General features: G+C 53.1%; 1 protein-coding gene across 1 annotated transcript in view; it reads left to right on the top strand.

Moving 5' to 3' along the window:
* The window catches only part of SF3B3 (splicing factor 3b subunit 3), a 55,311-nt gene extending 42,446 nt beyond the window's left edge, over positions 1-12,865 (top strand). Inside the window, exons 22-26 of the mRNA XM_065416348.1 lie at positions 582-794; positions 7,861-7,959; positions 8,988-9,131; positions 9,907-10,011; positions 11,825-12,865. Of these exons, the coding sequence (XP_065272420.1) occupies positions 582-794; positions 7,861-7,959; positions 8,988-9,131; positions 9,907-10,011; positions 11,825-11,965 (702 nt within the window). The 3' untranslated portion in view covers positions 11,966-12,865. The remainder of the gene's footprint in view (positions 1-581; positions 795-7,860; positions 7,960-8,987; positions 9,132-9,906; positions 10,012-11,824) is intronic.
* The last annotated feature ends 344 nt before the right edge of the window (positions 12,866-13,209 follow it).

Raw genomic sequence — 13,209 nt, 5'->3', positions numbered from 1 at the left:
TGGCTGCTTCTGTTCCCATTTCCTTCCCCTGCAAGCTGCAGGTCTTAGGCCAACCTCTGGTTGTCCACTGCACATAGACACACCAGAAATCCACAGGGTAAAAAGGGAACATGGAGAGGACAGATTTTGCCTAGGTTTTGGCTCCCATCACAACTTGCAAAGTTTTCTTCTCGGATGCTTTGTGATCGGAGCTGTGAAGGGGCATTGCCTGGCCTGGAGGTCAGGGGGCATAGTCCGCACATCTGTAGATGTAGAGCTGGCATCTGTGCTCCTACACACACCCCGGTCAGGCTACTTCTGCTCCAGACAGGGTTATTTATGGGGTCAAGAACTGTGCACAGTGGCCACTGTAGTTCAGGTATGCACTAACACCACTTCCACTGTCCGTGTTCTGGAGCCATGGTGGGTCAGAATTGCAGCTGTGGTGTCGGAGCCAGGGTGTAAAATTGGGGACTAGTCGATGGAGCAAGGAAGAAAAGGCATTTAAAATGAATTGAGTTGGGTGGATTTTCTGAGTTGGAATGAAGCCCATTTGAGTTCTTTATCAGGGCAACTTACTGTTGTAATTCCCTTTCTAAAAGCACATTGCCAACTACATCTCCGGCATCCAAACCATCGGGCACAGAGTGATCGTGTCGGACGTCCAGGAGAGCTTCATTTGGGTGCGCTACAAGAGGAATGAGAACCAGCTGATCATCTTTGCCGATGACACCTACCCCCGGTGGGTCACCACCGCCACCCTCCTTGACTATGACACTGTGGCCGGAGCAGACAAGTTTGGCAACATCTGTGTGGTGAGTACGCGTGTCTGAACCATCAGGACACCCCAGAGACCGCAAGTATTCACTGGGAACAGCCACGTGTGTCTACAGAAATGAGAAAATGTATGTATGTTAGAGCCAACGCCCTATCGCTAGCCTTCACTTGTTACAAGTGCCCCGTGGGACACTTATTCGTCAGTGAGATGGCTGGCTGTTGTAGTTTCTCAGCATATTATTCAAAGCAAACAAGTTAAAGCATTGGCATCAGAAACCACCATACTCAAAAGTTCACTGAACTTACTTAAAAATAAAAACTTTCAGGGCAGATGTGCTCTTGACCTTTGGTAGCCACTGAGCATTCCCTGATGCTTTTGTCAAGAGCAAGGGTGTTTACCCTTTGTATTGGCCAAATCCCAGCTCTGGTGTTTAGCTCTGCCTCCAGAAATTCCCTGCGCAGTTTGGGTTGGTTACAGAATTCCATGCTGCTTCCTGACCTGTTCTTCCCCCCACTGGGGGCTGAATTTCAGTGGCACGTGGACTGTGTCTCCTGGTGGTAGTCCGATCAGTTTCTAAAGTGCACAAGGTGCGGGTTTCAAAGCCTGAGTTCTAGACGTGTCTAATGTTACTCAGCTAGCATTTGGCTGAGGCACAAGCCCGTCCTTGTCTGTCGTGCCCCAGCCTCCGTCAGGCTGGTCTGGCACAACTTAGCTTCACCTCTGTGAACACACTCTGTGAATGCCGGTGCTAAGGCAGCCAGAGACCTGTGCCATGTGACCAGTTCCGCCCTGGTGACTTAGCTCTTAATTATCATGAGTTTTACCTTATTTCCCCATATGTTCAGAGGAAAGGTTCAGAGAAGGGCAACTAAAATGATTAGGGGTTTGGAACGGGTCCCATATGAGGAGAGATTAAAGAGGCTAGGACTTTTCAGCTTGGAAAAGAGGAGACTAAGGGGGGATATGATAGAGGTATATAAAATCATGAGTGATGTGGAGAAAGTAAATAAGGAAAAGTTATTTACTTATTCCGATAATACAAGAACTAGGGGCCACGAAATGAAATTAATGGGCAGCAGGTTTAAAACAAATAAAAGGAAGTTCTTCTTCACACAGCGCACAGTCAACTTGTGGAACTCCTTGCCTGGGGGTATGTCTACACTACGAAATTAGGTTGAATTTATAGAAGCCGGTTTTATAGATATCGGTTTTATACAGTCGATTGTGTGTGTCCCCACATAAAATGCTCTTAAGTGCATTAAGTCAGCGGACCGCGTCCACAGTACCAAGGCTAGCGTCGACTTCCAGAGCGTTGCACTGTGGGTAGCTTTCCCACAGTCTCCGCCGCCCATTGGAATTCTGGGTTGAGATCCCAATGCCTGATGATGCAAAAACAGTGTCGCGGGGGGTTCTGGGTACATGTCATCAGGCCCCTCCCCCTCCGTCAGAGCAACGGCAGACAATCGATTCGCGCCTTTTTACCTGGGTTACCTGTGCAGACAACATACCACGGCAAGCATGGAGCCCACTCAGCTCAGCTCACCGTCACCATATGTCATCTGGGTGCCGGCAGACGTGGTACTGCATTGCTACACAGCAGCAGCTAATTGCCTTTTGGCAATAGACGGTGCAGTATGACTGGTAGCCGTCATCGTCATATTCCTCAGTGAGTTCAATCAGAGGCACCCGGGAAACTTCTTCAGCAGATTCCTCTAAGAAATACTGAACCAAACTTTCCACTCTGGGCATCTGATTCTTCATTTTGTCTCATGGAGACCCAGCAGTCCTATTGAACCGTCTTGACGATGATTGCTAGCAGTCGTAATACAGCATTTTCTGCCAAGCACCCAGAAGATGCCGATGGCTATCAGTCATGCTGCACCGTCTGCTGCCAGCTTAAGATGTAAAAATAGATGGACAAGATTTGTTCTGTATTCATTTGCTTCCCCCTCCTTCTGTGAAATCAACGGCCTGCTAAACCCAGGGTTTTGAGTTCAATCTTTGGGGGGGCCATTCTGTGTGACAGTTGTTTGTGTTTCTCCCTGATGCACAGCCACCTTTGTTGATTTTAATTCCCTGTACCTGTACGCCATGTCATCACTCGCCCCACCCTCCCGCCCTCCGTCAGACACTAGTTTCGCGCCTTTTTTCAGCCCAGACGCCATAGCACTGGGATCATGGAGCCCGCTCATATCACCGCGGCAATTATGAGCACTATAAACACCACACGCATTGTCCTGGAGTATATGCAGAGCCAGAACATGCCAAAGCAAAACCAGGACCAGGCGAGGAGGCGATTGCAGCGCGGCGATGAGAGTGATGAGGAAATTGACATGGACATAGACCTCTCATAAAGTACGGGCCCCAGCAATGTGCAAATCATGGTGTTACTGGGGCAGGTTCATGCCGTGGAATGCCGATTCTGGGCCCAGGAAACAAGCACAGACTGGTGGGACCGCATCGTGTTGCAGGTGTGGGACGATTCCCAGTGGCTGCGAAACTTTCGCATGCGTAAGGGCACTTTCATGGAACTTTGTGACTTGCTTTCCCCTGCCCTGAAGCGCCAGAATACCAGGATGGGAGCAGCCATCACAGTTGAGAAGCGAGTGGCGATAGCCCTGTGGAAGCTTGCAAGGCCAGACAGCTACCGGTCAGTCGGGAATCAATTTGGAGTGGGCAAATCTACTGTGGGGGCTGCTGTGATCCAAGTTGCCAGGGCAATCAAAGACCTGCTGATATCAAGGGTAGTGACTCTGGGAAACGTGCAGGTCATAGTGGATGGCTTTGCTGCAATGGGATTCCCAAACTGTGGTGGGGCGATAGACGAAACCCATATCCCTATCTTGTCACCGGAGCACCAAGCCACCGAGTACATAAACCGCAAGGGGTACTTTTCAATGCTGCTGCAAGCCCTGGTGGATCACAAGGGACGTTTCACCAACATCAACGTGGGATGGCCGGGAAAGGTACATGATGCTCGCGTCTTCAGGCACTCTGGTCTGTTTCGAAAGCTGGAGGAAGGGACTTTCTTCCCGGACCAGAAAATAACCATTGGGGATGTTGAAATGCCTATCGTTATCCTTGGGGACCCAGCCTACCCCTTAATGCCATGGCTCATGAAGCCGTACACAGGCAGCCTGGACAGTAGTCAGGACCTGTTCAACTATAGGCTGAGCAAGTGCCGAATGGTGGTGGAATGTGCATTTGGACGTTTAAAAGCGCGCTGGCGCAGCTTACTGACTCAGATAGACCTCAGCGAAACCAATATCCCCATTGTTATTGCTGCGCGCTCCACAATATCTGTGAGAGTAAGGGGGAGACATTTATGGCGGGGTGGGAGGTTGAGGCAAATCGCCTGGCCGCTGATTACGCGCAGCCAGACACCAGGGCGGTTAGAAGAGTACAGCAGGGAGCGGTGCGCATCAGAGAAGCTTTGAAAACTAGTTTTGTGACTGGCCAGGCTACGGTGTGAAACTTCTGTTTGTTTCTCCTTGATGAACCCTCCGCACCCCCCCCCCCCCCCGTTCACTCTACTTCCCTGTAAACTAACCACCCCACCCTCCCCTCCCCCCTTCGAGCACCGCTTGCAAAGGCAATAAAGTCATTGTTACTTCACATTCATGCATTTTTTATTAATTCATCACACAACTAGGGGGATAATTGCCATGGTAGCCCGGGATGGGTGGGGGAGGAGGGAAGGAAAAGGACACACTGCAGTTTAAAACTTTAACACTTATTGAAGGCCAGCCTTCCGATGCTCGGGCAATCATCTGGGGTGGAGTGATTGGGTGGCCGGAGGCCCCCCCACCGTGTTCTTGGGTGTCTGGGTGAGGAGGCAATGGGACTTGGGGAGGAGGGCTGTTGGTTACACAGGGGCTGTAGCGGCGGTCTCTGCTCCTGCTCCCTTTCCTGCAGCTCAACCATACGCTGGAGCATATCAGTTTGATGCTCCAGCAGCCGGAGCATCGACTCTTGCCTTCTGTCAGCAAGCTGACGCCACCTATCCTCTTCAGCCCGCCACTTGCTCTCTTCATCCCGCGATTCAGCCCGCCACCTCTCCTCTCGTTCATATTGTGCTTTTTTGCACTCTGACATTGACTGCCTCCACGCATTCTGCTGTGCTCTGTCAGCGGGGGAGGACATCTGGAGCTCCGAGAACATATCATCCCGAGTCCGCCGTTTTCTCCTTCTAATCTTCACTAGCCTCTGTGAAGGAGAAACACTTGCAGCTGGTGGAGGAGAAGGGAGAGGTGGTTAAAAAAGACACATTTTAGAGAACAATGGGTACACTCTTTCACGTTAAATTTTGCTGTTCACATTACACAGCACATGTGCTTTCGTTACAAGGTCGCATTTTTCCTCATATATTGAGGGCCTGCCGGTTTGGTGTGAGAGATCACTCACGCAGTGCCAGGCAACAGATTTCGGCTTGCAGGCAGCCATGGTAAGCCACAGTCTTTTGGCTTTTTTAACCTTCTTAACGTGGGAATGGTTTCAAACAGTAGCGCCCTCATTTCCCATACCAAGCAACCATTGGGTTGGCCATTTAAAATGGGTTTGCAATGTAAAAGGAGGGGCTGCGATTTCCGGGTTAACATGCAGCACAAACCCAACCCCCCCCCCAAACACACACACACACACCCCCAATTCTCTGGGACGATCACTTCACCCCTCCCCCCCACCGCGTGGCTAACAGCGGGGAACATTTCTGTTCAGCCGAGCAGGAACGGGCACCTCTGAATGTCCCCTTAATAAAATCACCCCATTTCAACCAGGTAACGAAGAGAGATAAAGAATGGATGTTGTCTGCATGCCAGCAAACACCGGGACCATACGCTGCCATGCTTTGTTATGCAATGATTCCAGACTACGTGCTACTGGCCTGGTGTGGTAAAGTCTCCTACCATGGCGGACGGGATAAGGCAGCCCTTCCCAGAAACCTTTTGCAAAGGCTTTGGGAGTACATGAAGGAGAGCTTTCTGGAGATGTCCCTGGAGGATTTCCGCTCCATCCCCATACACGTTAACAGACTTTTCCAGTAGCTGTACTGGCCACGATTGCCAGGGCAAATTAATCATTCAACACGCTTTTAAACCATGTGTAATATTTACAAAGGTACACTCACCAGAGGTCCCTTGTGTGCCCTCAGGGTCTGGGAGCACGCCTTGGGTGAGTTCAGGGGTTACTGGTTCCAGGTCCAGGGTGATAAACATATCCTGGCTGTTGGGGAAACCGGTTTCTCCGCTTCCTTGCTGTGAGCTATCTTCATTGTCTTCATCATCATCTTCCTCGTATCCCGAACCCGCTTCCCTGTTGCGTGTTTCTCCATTGATGGAGTCAAAGCACACGGTTGGGGTAGTGGTGGCTGCACCCCCTAGCATGGCATGCAGCTCCGCGTAGAAGCGGCATGTTTGTGGCTCTGCCCCGGACCTGCCGTTTGCCTTTCTGGCTTTGTGGTAGGCTTGCCTTAGCTCCTTAATTTTCACGCGGCACTGCTGTGCGTCCCTGTTATGGCCTCTGTCCTTCATGGCCTTTGAGACCTTTTCTAATATTTTGCCATTTCGTTTACTGCTACGGAGTTCAGCTAGCACTGATTCATCTCCCCATATGGTGAGCAGATCCCATACCTCCCGTTCGGTCCATGATGGAGCTCTTTTGCGATCCTGGGACTCCATCACGGTTACCTGTGCTGATGAGCTCTGCGTGGTCACCTGTGCTCTCCACGCTGGGCAAACAGGAAATGAAATTCAAAAGTTCGCGGGGCTTTTCCTGTCTATCTGGTCAGTGCATCTGAGTTGAGAGTGCTGTCCAGAGCGGTCACAATGAAGCACTGTGGGATAGCTCCCGGAGGCCAATAACGTCGAATTCCATCCACATTACCCTAAATCCGACCCACAAAGGCCGATTTTAGCGCTAATCCCCTCGTCGGAGGCGGAGTAAAGAAACCGGTTTAAAGGGCCCTTTAAGTCGAAAAAAAGAGCTTCGTCATGTGGACGTGTCCAGGCTTAATTCGATTTAACGCTGCTGAAGTCGACCTAAACTCGTAGTGTAGACCAGGCCTGAGGAAGTTGTGAAGGCTAGGTCTATAACAGGGTTTAAAAGAGAACTAGCTAAATTCATGGAGGTTAAGTCCATTAATGGCTATTAGCCAGGATGGGTAAGGAATGGTGTCCCTAGCCTCTGTTTGTCAGAGGGTGGAGATGGATGGCAGAAGAGAGATCACTTGATCATTACCTGTCAGGTTCACTCCCTCTGGGGCACCTGGCATTGGCCACTGTCGGCAGACAGGATACTGGGCTAGATGGACCTTTGGTCTGACCCAGTGTGGCCGTTCTTATGTTGTGGGTGCTGTATCCCGTGTTCTTACTCTCTGCACTGATGCATACATTTTCCCCTTTATATCCTGACACTGGCCACTTTCTGGACTTGACAGTATAAAATGATGCACGCTGTTATTTAGTCTTTAATTACACTGGTGCCAAGAGATGCATTTAGTTTAGGGTGAGGATAAACCTCCAGGATGGCCTCTTTGGCGAAGGAGCTGCATTATTAGTCACCTTTCTATCTTCCTGTTCCTGTCCAGCCCGTTAACACTGGGCTGGTCTACTCTAGGAAGTTAGGCTGGCTTAACTACGTCACTCAGGGCTGTGAAAAATGTCTTGCCCTGTGCGACGTAACAAAGCCAACCTAAACCCCAGTGTCGACACCGCCAGGTCAACAGAAGTATTCGTCCCTCACCCTGGCTACTGCCTCTGAGAGGTGGATTCACTGCAGTGGTGGAAAACCCTCTTCTGTCGCTGTAATAAGTGCCCATGCTACAGGGCCACAGCTGCAGCAGCGTTTCTGGTGCAGCCAGACCCACTGCTGTGAATGACAAGAGATGGGTCATTCCAGGGGCCTAAGGATTTCCCCAAACACTCACGCATCCAGCCTTCCTAGTGCCCCACACGCATGCCAGCGAGGGTCTGTGTTGCATTCCCACCAGACCAGAGCACTTGATGTAATGCAAACTCAATGCCCCAGTGCTGGCAGTGTCCTTCTCTTGTCCGTGCGGTGCTGGCAACAGACCAGCACGCTGACTGTGTCCTGCTTTGTCAATACAGGTGAGGCTGCCTCCCAACACAAACGATGAGGTAGACGAGGATCCGACAGGCAACAAGGCTTTGTGGGACAGAGGGCTTCTCAATGGAGCGTCGCAGAAGGTAACCTTTGGGGGGGAGGCAATCAGCTCCTCTGTGGAGCTGTGCAGAGTGAATGCGAGTGCATCTTTGGGGATCCATCCTGGGGGGAGATGAATCCTGCCGGGTAAGGGTCTGTAACCAGAATGGCCACAACCAAGCACCTTCCAGTTCTGAGAGCGCTGGCGAACACCTACAGAGAAGTGAGTCTCTGGGAGGGGGGCAAGGGCCCTCAGGTTACATTTCTCCTTCACTCCCCTGCCCTCTTATCAGCCACATCCATGTGTGTGAAGAGCTCTAAGCCATTGGGTAAAGTGCTGGATTTTGCCGCATGCTCTCCGGTGGAAGAGCTTGTTCCGTTCCCCACTCCTGCTCCTGCCGGTAGAGCCATGCAAATCCGCGGGTATCCGCTTGATATGTGTGGACCATTGACGCGGATACAAATTTTGGATCTGCACAGAGCTCTGCCGGTAAGAGCGGGCAGGCAGCTGTGAGGAACTGCGGCACGGATCCTCCACCTGCCCTGGGCAGAGAGCCTGGGGGTAGGGACAGGGGCCGGGGGCTGCTCGGTCCCCATGCCCAGGGCAGGTGGAGGGTCCGCCACTGCTCCACACAGCTGCCCGCCCAGCTCTTACTGTGGCCAGGCTGCGGCTCTGAGCTGCCCCCCTCCCCAGCCAGAGCTGGGTCGGGGAGAGCCGTGCTGGCAGCTGTGGGGAGCCTGGGTCCCTCCAGCTGCCCTGGGTGTGGGGCTGGGACACTGGGAGAGGGGCTGCTCGGGCCCCCCGCCCAGGGCAGGTGGAAGGTCTGCCGCGGCTCCCCACAGCTGCCAGCACGTCTCTCCCCGACCAGGCTCCAGAGTGAGGACGGGGGTGCCGCCTCGGAGTCTCAGTCCAGCCCCTGGTGTAGAGCCCTGCAGATCCGCGGGGTTTGCGGCTCAGATGCGGATACACATTTGTGTATCCACGCAGGGCGCTACCTGCCGGCCCCTTTTATGAGTACGTCTGTTGTGGATGAACTCCAAAGGAAAATACTGACCCGTGACTTGTTTGCAGGCTGAGGTGATTATGAATTACCACGTGGGAGAGACGGTGCTGTCGTTACAGAAGACCACGCTGATTCCTGGAGGGTCTGAGTCTCTCGTGTACACCACCTTGTCAGGGGGCATTGGTATCCTGGTCCCCTTCACGTCCCACGAGGTAAGAGCCATCCTGCTGCAGAAGCACTGCGTGACTGCCCAGCCACACCCAGCTCCTGTGTCAGCCTCCTCTATTGGCTTGTGTGTGTTGGTCGTAGACTGTAGGTGATTGCAGTATGTGAAAGTCAAGTGTGCAACAAAGCTCCTGCGAAAGGGAGCTGGTGAGATCAGGGCATATGGAAGGAGGGTGGGAAGAGACAGAGCCCACTAACTGGTCTTCCCTGTGACTGCTTCCTTAGGAATGAATCACAGGTGCTTTGCTGTCTGGGATGGATTTAAATAGTGGTGCACATGTTAAAGGGTTAGCTAAAGTGTGGCCCACTGAGTTATATGGCTTGGGACAACCTGAAGCCCTATATGGTAATAGGAACGTGCAGCTTGTAGCAGCTAGCTCCAGTGCTTGATGCTCCATCTTGATTCAAGCAGAGGCTGCTGGAGCATTGCATGCTGGGAGCTGTACTACTTTGGCCACACTTCCATCCTACACGTGAGAGCAGCTGCCACTTGTTTGGATTTACGCAAGTTTGGGGAGCCCGTTGTGTTTGTGGCAGGCTGGCAGCATGGCCCTGGGTGGGCCGGTTTTGGATGCTCCTGTCCCAGTGAAAAAGAAAATCAGTGCCTGGAAGTGGTGGGGGGGGCCTTTGTGGCCAGGAATTAACTGCGCTGTGCAGGGCACAGGCTGCTAATGGAGTGTGACCATGTCCTGATGTTACTCCAGCGTCACATGGGTGGGAGGAGCAAATTGTTCTACCTCTCAACTACTTCTGTCCCTTCAGGATCATGACTTCTTCCAGCACGTGGAGATGCATCTGAGGTCGGAGCATCCCCCACTCTGTGGACGGGACCACTTGAGCTTCCGCTCCTACTACTTCCCAGTTAAGGTAGGTCAGGAGTCTAGATCCGCCCTGGCAGCGGTAGCCAAGGTTGGTAGGTCTGACACCGGACACGTTAACTGTTCCAATATATCATGTGAGCGTGTCATGGAATAACAGGCCCACAACTCCCTCCAGGGAGCTTGTGACAGCATAAACTACGAGAGTGAAGCTGATGTCAGCAGAGCCACTGTTGAATGGCATAATACAGAATACTCCCAGTTATACGAGTAGTGGGGGGACATGGATTTTATTCAACTAATGGAGAGTTCAGATAATCAAGAGGGCAGGCAGCATTCACCAGTGGGGTGGCCTGCCCGTGGCTGGGGGCTCCTCATAGTCCGGTCCCAGGGTCTCGCTTCGCCTCATTCACTCCCTCCCAAGACTGCGGGGCTGCAGAGGGTTCCCTGCACTGGCGCAGGGCCGGGGACACCCCATCCCTGCAGGCTCAAGGTGTGGACGGGGAGGCTGCGGTCCTGGCAGAGCAGAGACACCCCCCACACACCCTCCCCCAGCCAGGACTGCAGCCTTCCCTGCACCTTGTGCCTGTAGGGATCACGTGTCCCCAGTCCTACAGCAGCACAGCGAGCCTGCTGTCATGGCCCCGCTCACTCACTCCCATGACAGCGGGGCTGCAAAGGGCTCCCTGCGCGGCCGTAGGAGCCATTCAGCAGCAGCGGGGCATCCCCCATAGCCAGGGGCTCGTCCTTCTCGTAGTTCTGGCCGTGAGTCTGTGCTCCGTTAGCCGAACCAAACCCTGGTCCCCCGGCATGAGCCATGTATCTCCTGCTGTGGGACAAAGAAGGGATTTGGGTAATGCAGAGGTTTGGATAACAGGGTTTCAGAGAAATGGGACTGTCCTGTAATACCTGGCTTCTGTCTAGTACTTTTCATCCTCCGCTTTGCAGAGGAGATCAGTATCATTACAGCTGGGGAAGCTGAGGCACCGAGTGGTGCAGTGATTTGCCCAAGGTCACCCAGCAGGCCAGTGGTGGAGTCGGGAACAGAACCCAGGTTTCCTGAGTTCCAGCCCAATGCTCTCTCCACTAGGTGACACTGCTGTCTCCCCAGAGCCTCATATTAACAATCAGGAAGATCTAAAACTAGGCCGTGGCGCAGAGTGTTGGATCTGCACCCTGCACAGGCGCCTGCCTGTTGCACCCTCCCCCGGTCCTGCTTTGTCCACCACCCTTTGGTGCCTGCATGGCTTTGCCTTGCTGTTCTGGCCGTCGTGTTAGCTGTGAGCAGTCACTGTGCCACATACCCAGGTCTTCCACAAAGCATTTTTACAGCTTGCAAGATGTTTATCGCTGCAGCTCTTGTTGTATCCCTGGAGCTGTTAAGCGGGCATATAAGCAGATACATGTTCCAGCTACTGAGGAATTGCCCAGAGATAAGTCAGACCTATTATTGATGGCCTTGGGGCTGAGTCCCAAGACCTCAGAGACCTTTGAAACCTGACTGGAGACTTTCCCCTTCTCCAATTCCTCACTCAGAATCTTCTCCTTCAACCCCTTCCAGCACACACCATCTAGAGACCCCGTGCCAGCCAGGACTTGTCGGCTGAAGCGAGATCAGCCTTGTCCTTCCCTCAAGTGGTCTGGGTTTGCTTGTTGTTAATTACTTTGACTCCAGCTGCTGTTCTCCAGCAGATGAGGTTACTGAGCGTGGGCCTGTTTCCAAAGCGGGATTAAGAAACTCCTAGCAAAGAGCTATTTGCCGTGCTGCCCTTTTGTCCTTTTCATCTGTTCTAACTAAGTGGCGTTGGGGCCGAGCCCGTTTGATGCCCAGATTCTAACGTGTTCCCGTGTCCTCTCGCTAGAACGTGATTGACGGGGACCTGTGTGAACAGTTCAACTCCATGGAACCCAACAAACAGAAGAACGTCTCGGAAGAGCTGGACAGGACCCCCCCCGAGGTGTCCAAGAAGCTGGAGGATATCCGCACGCGCTACGCCTTCTAAGCAGCAGAGCCCCTCCTGGGACATGCCAAGGACGCTGCTCCCAGCCGGGTTGGAAGGAAGAATGTGTGCTTTTTTTCCCCCTTTTTTACTTCAGTTTGCTCGTCTTGCTCTGCCCCCTGGGGCTGGGTTTGTAAACTTAAAATCCAAAGTCACGAGCATTTCCCATAAACTCGGTACCAGCAGTTGGGCATTCCAACATGGCAAGGTGCTGCTGGAGGCCTGGACACCCTGTAAACCCATCTAGTGATCGTAACTGCCTGCGAGAAGAGCAGGGAAGCTCTCCAGGCCTGCCCTCCATCCCTGGGGTCAGGGGCACATGGCTGTCAGTTGTCCCTGCCTTGCTGCCCCTCTCTTTGTCTAAGACCAGAGCCCAGACCCATTTTCTGAGGCCCGTTGGGGCTAGACCCCGAATGGCCTCATGAAGCGAGCTGGGCAAGGCCGTGCTTGGCAGAGCCCTCTCCCCACTGATGGCAGCAGGGTCAGGAGCGCTCAGATGGGGGTCTGGCGCTGCCCAGCCCTTTGCTGGGCTGTGACTCTGAGATGCTGCAGGGGTAATTGAAATAGCCCTGCCCCCACATACACACACCCCGTGCTAGGGGTTGGGGTTCCAGGAGCCCCATGGCCAGTGTGTGGAAGTCCCAGCACATGAAGCTCTGCAAAGGGGACATGGTCTGAACCCCCACTGGAAAGGCTGGGGCCAGCCTGGATTCCTGCACTCTTCGTTTTTAACTGGTTTCCCTGTAAATAGAGTTTTGTACAATGTTGACTCTGGTGGGGTGCGGGCAGAGGTTGAGCTGGGGCTATATTTGGTTTGTAACAGCTTTGGCACGAGCGGTGCCCTGTCTCTGAGCTGTGATTGGGAGCAGCACAGAAAGAATAAAAACCTGGTTTTTAAATTGATTTGAGTGCTGACCACCTCTGGTCTTTACTCCCAAACAGTGTCTCCCAGCGGGGGGGCCAGGCCCCAAGGCAGGGGACAGGGTCATTGAGCATGGGGAATGCTGCATGTCCTAGATCCACCTCCCCTACACTTGAAAGCCAGCCACCCTCCCTGCTTCTCCTTTGGCCCTGATATAGCTGGCAACAGGGGCCACTTGCATCCACAGGGCTGCAGATTCAGGCAGTTGGCCACCAGCCTATGCTTCTCCTACGGTGCCGCGATCCCCAGCCTTCTGGCGAGGGGGCGTGGGAGTTACCAACAAGGAGCTGGGGCGGATGTCAGCAAAAGCTTGTGAAATAGCAGA

This window comes from Emys orbicularis, chromosome 14 (assembly GCF_028017835.1).
Source record: "Emys orbicularis isolate rEmyOrb1 chromosome 14, rEmyOrb1.hap1, whole genome shotgun sequence".
NCBI classification, from domain to species: Eukaryota; Metazoa; Chordata; order Testudines; family Emydidae; genus Emys; species Emys orbicularis.
This window is presented reverse-complemented; position numbering and strand designations above follow the sequence as displayed.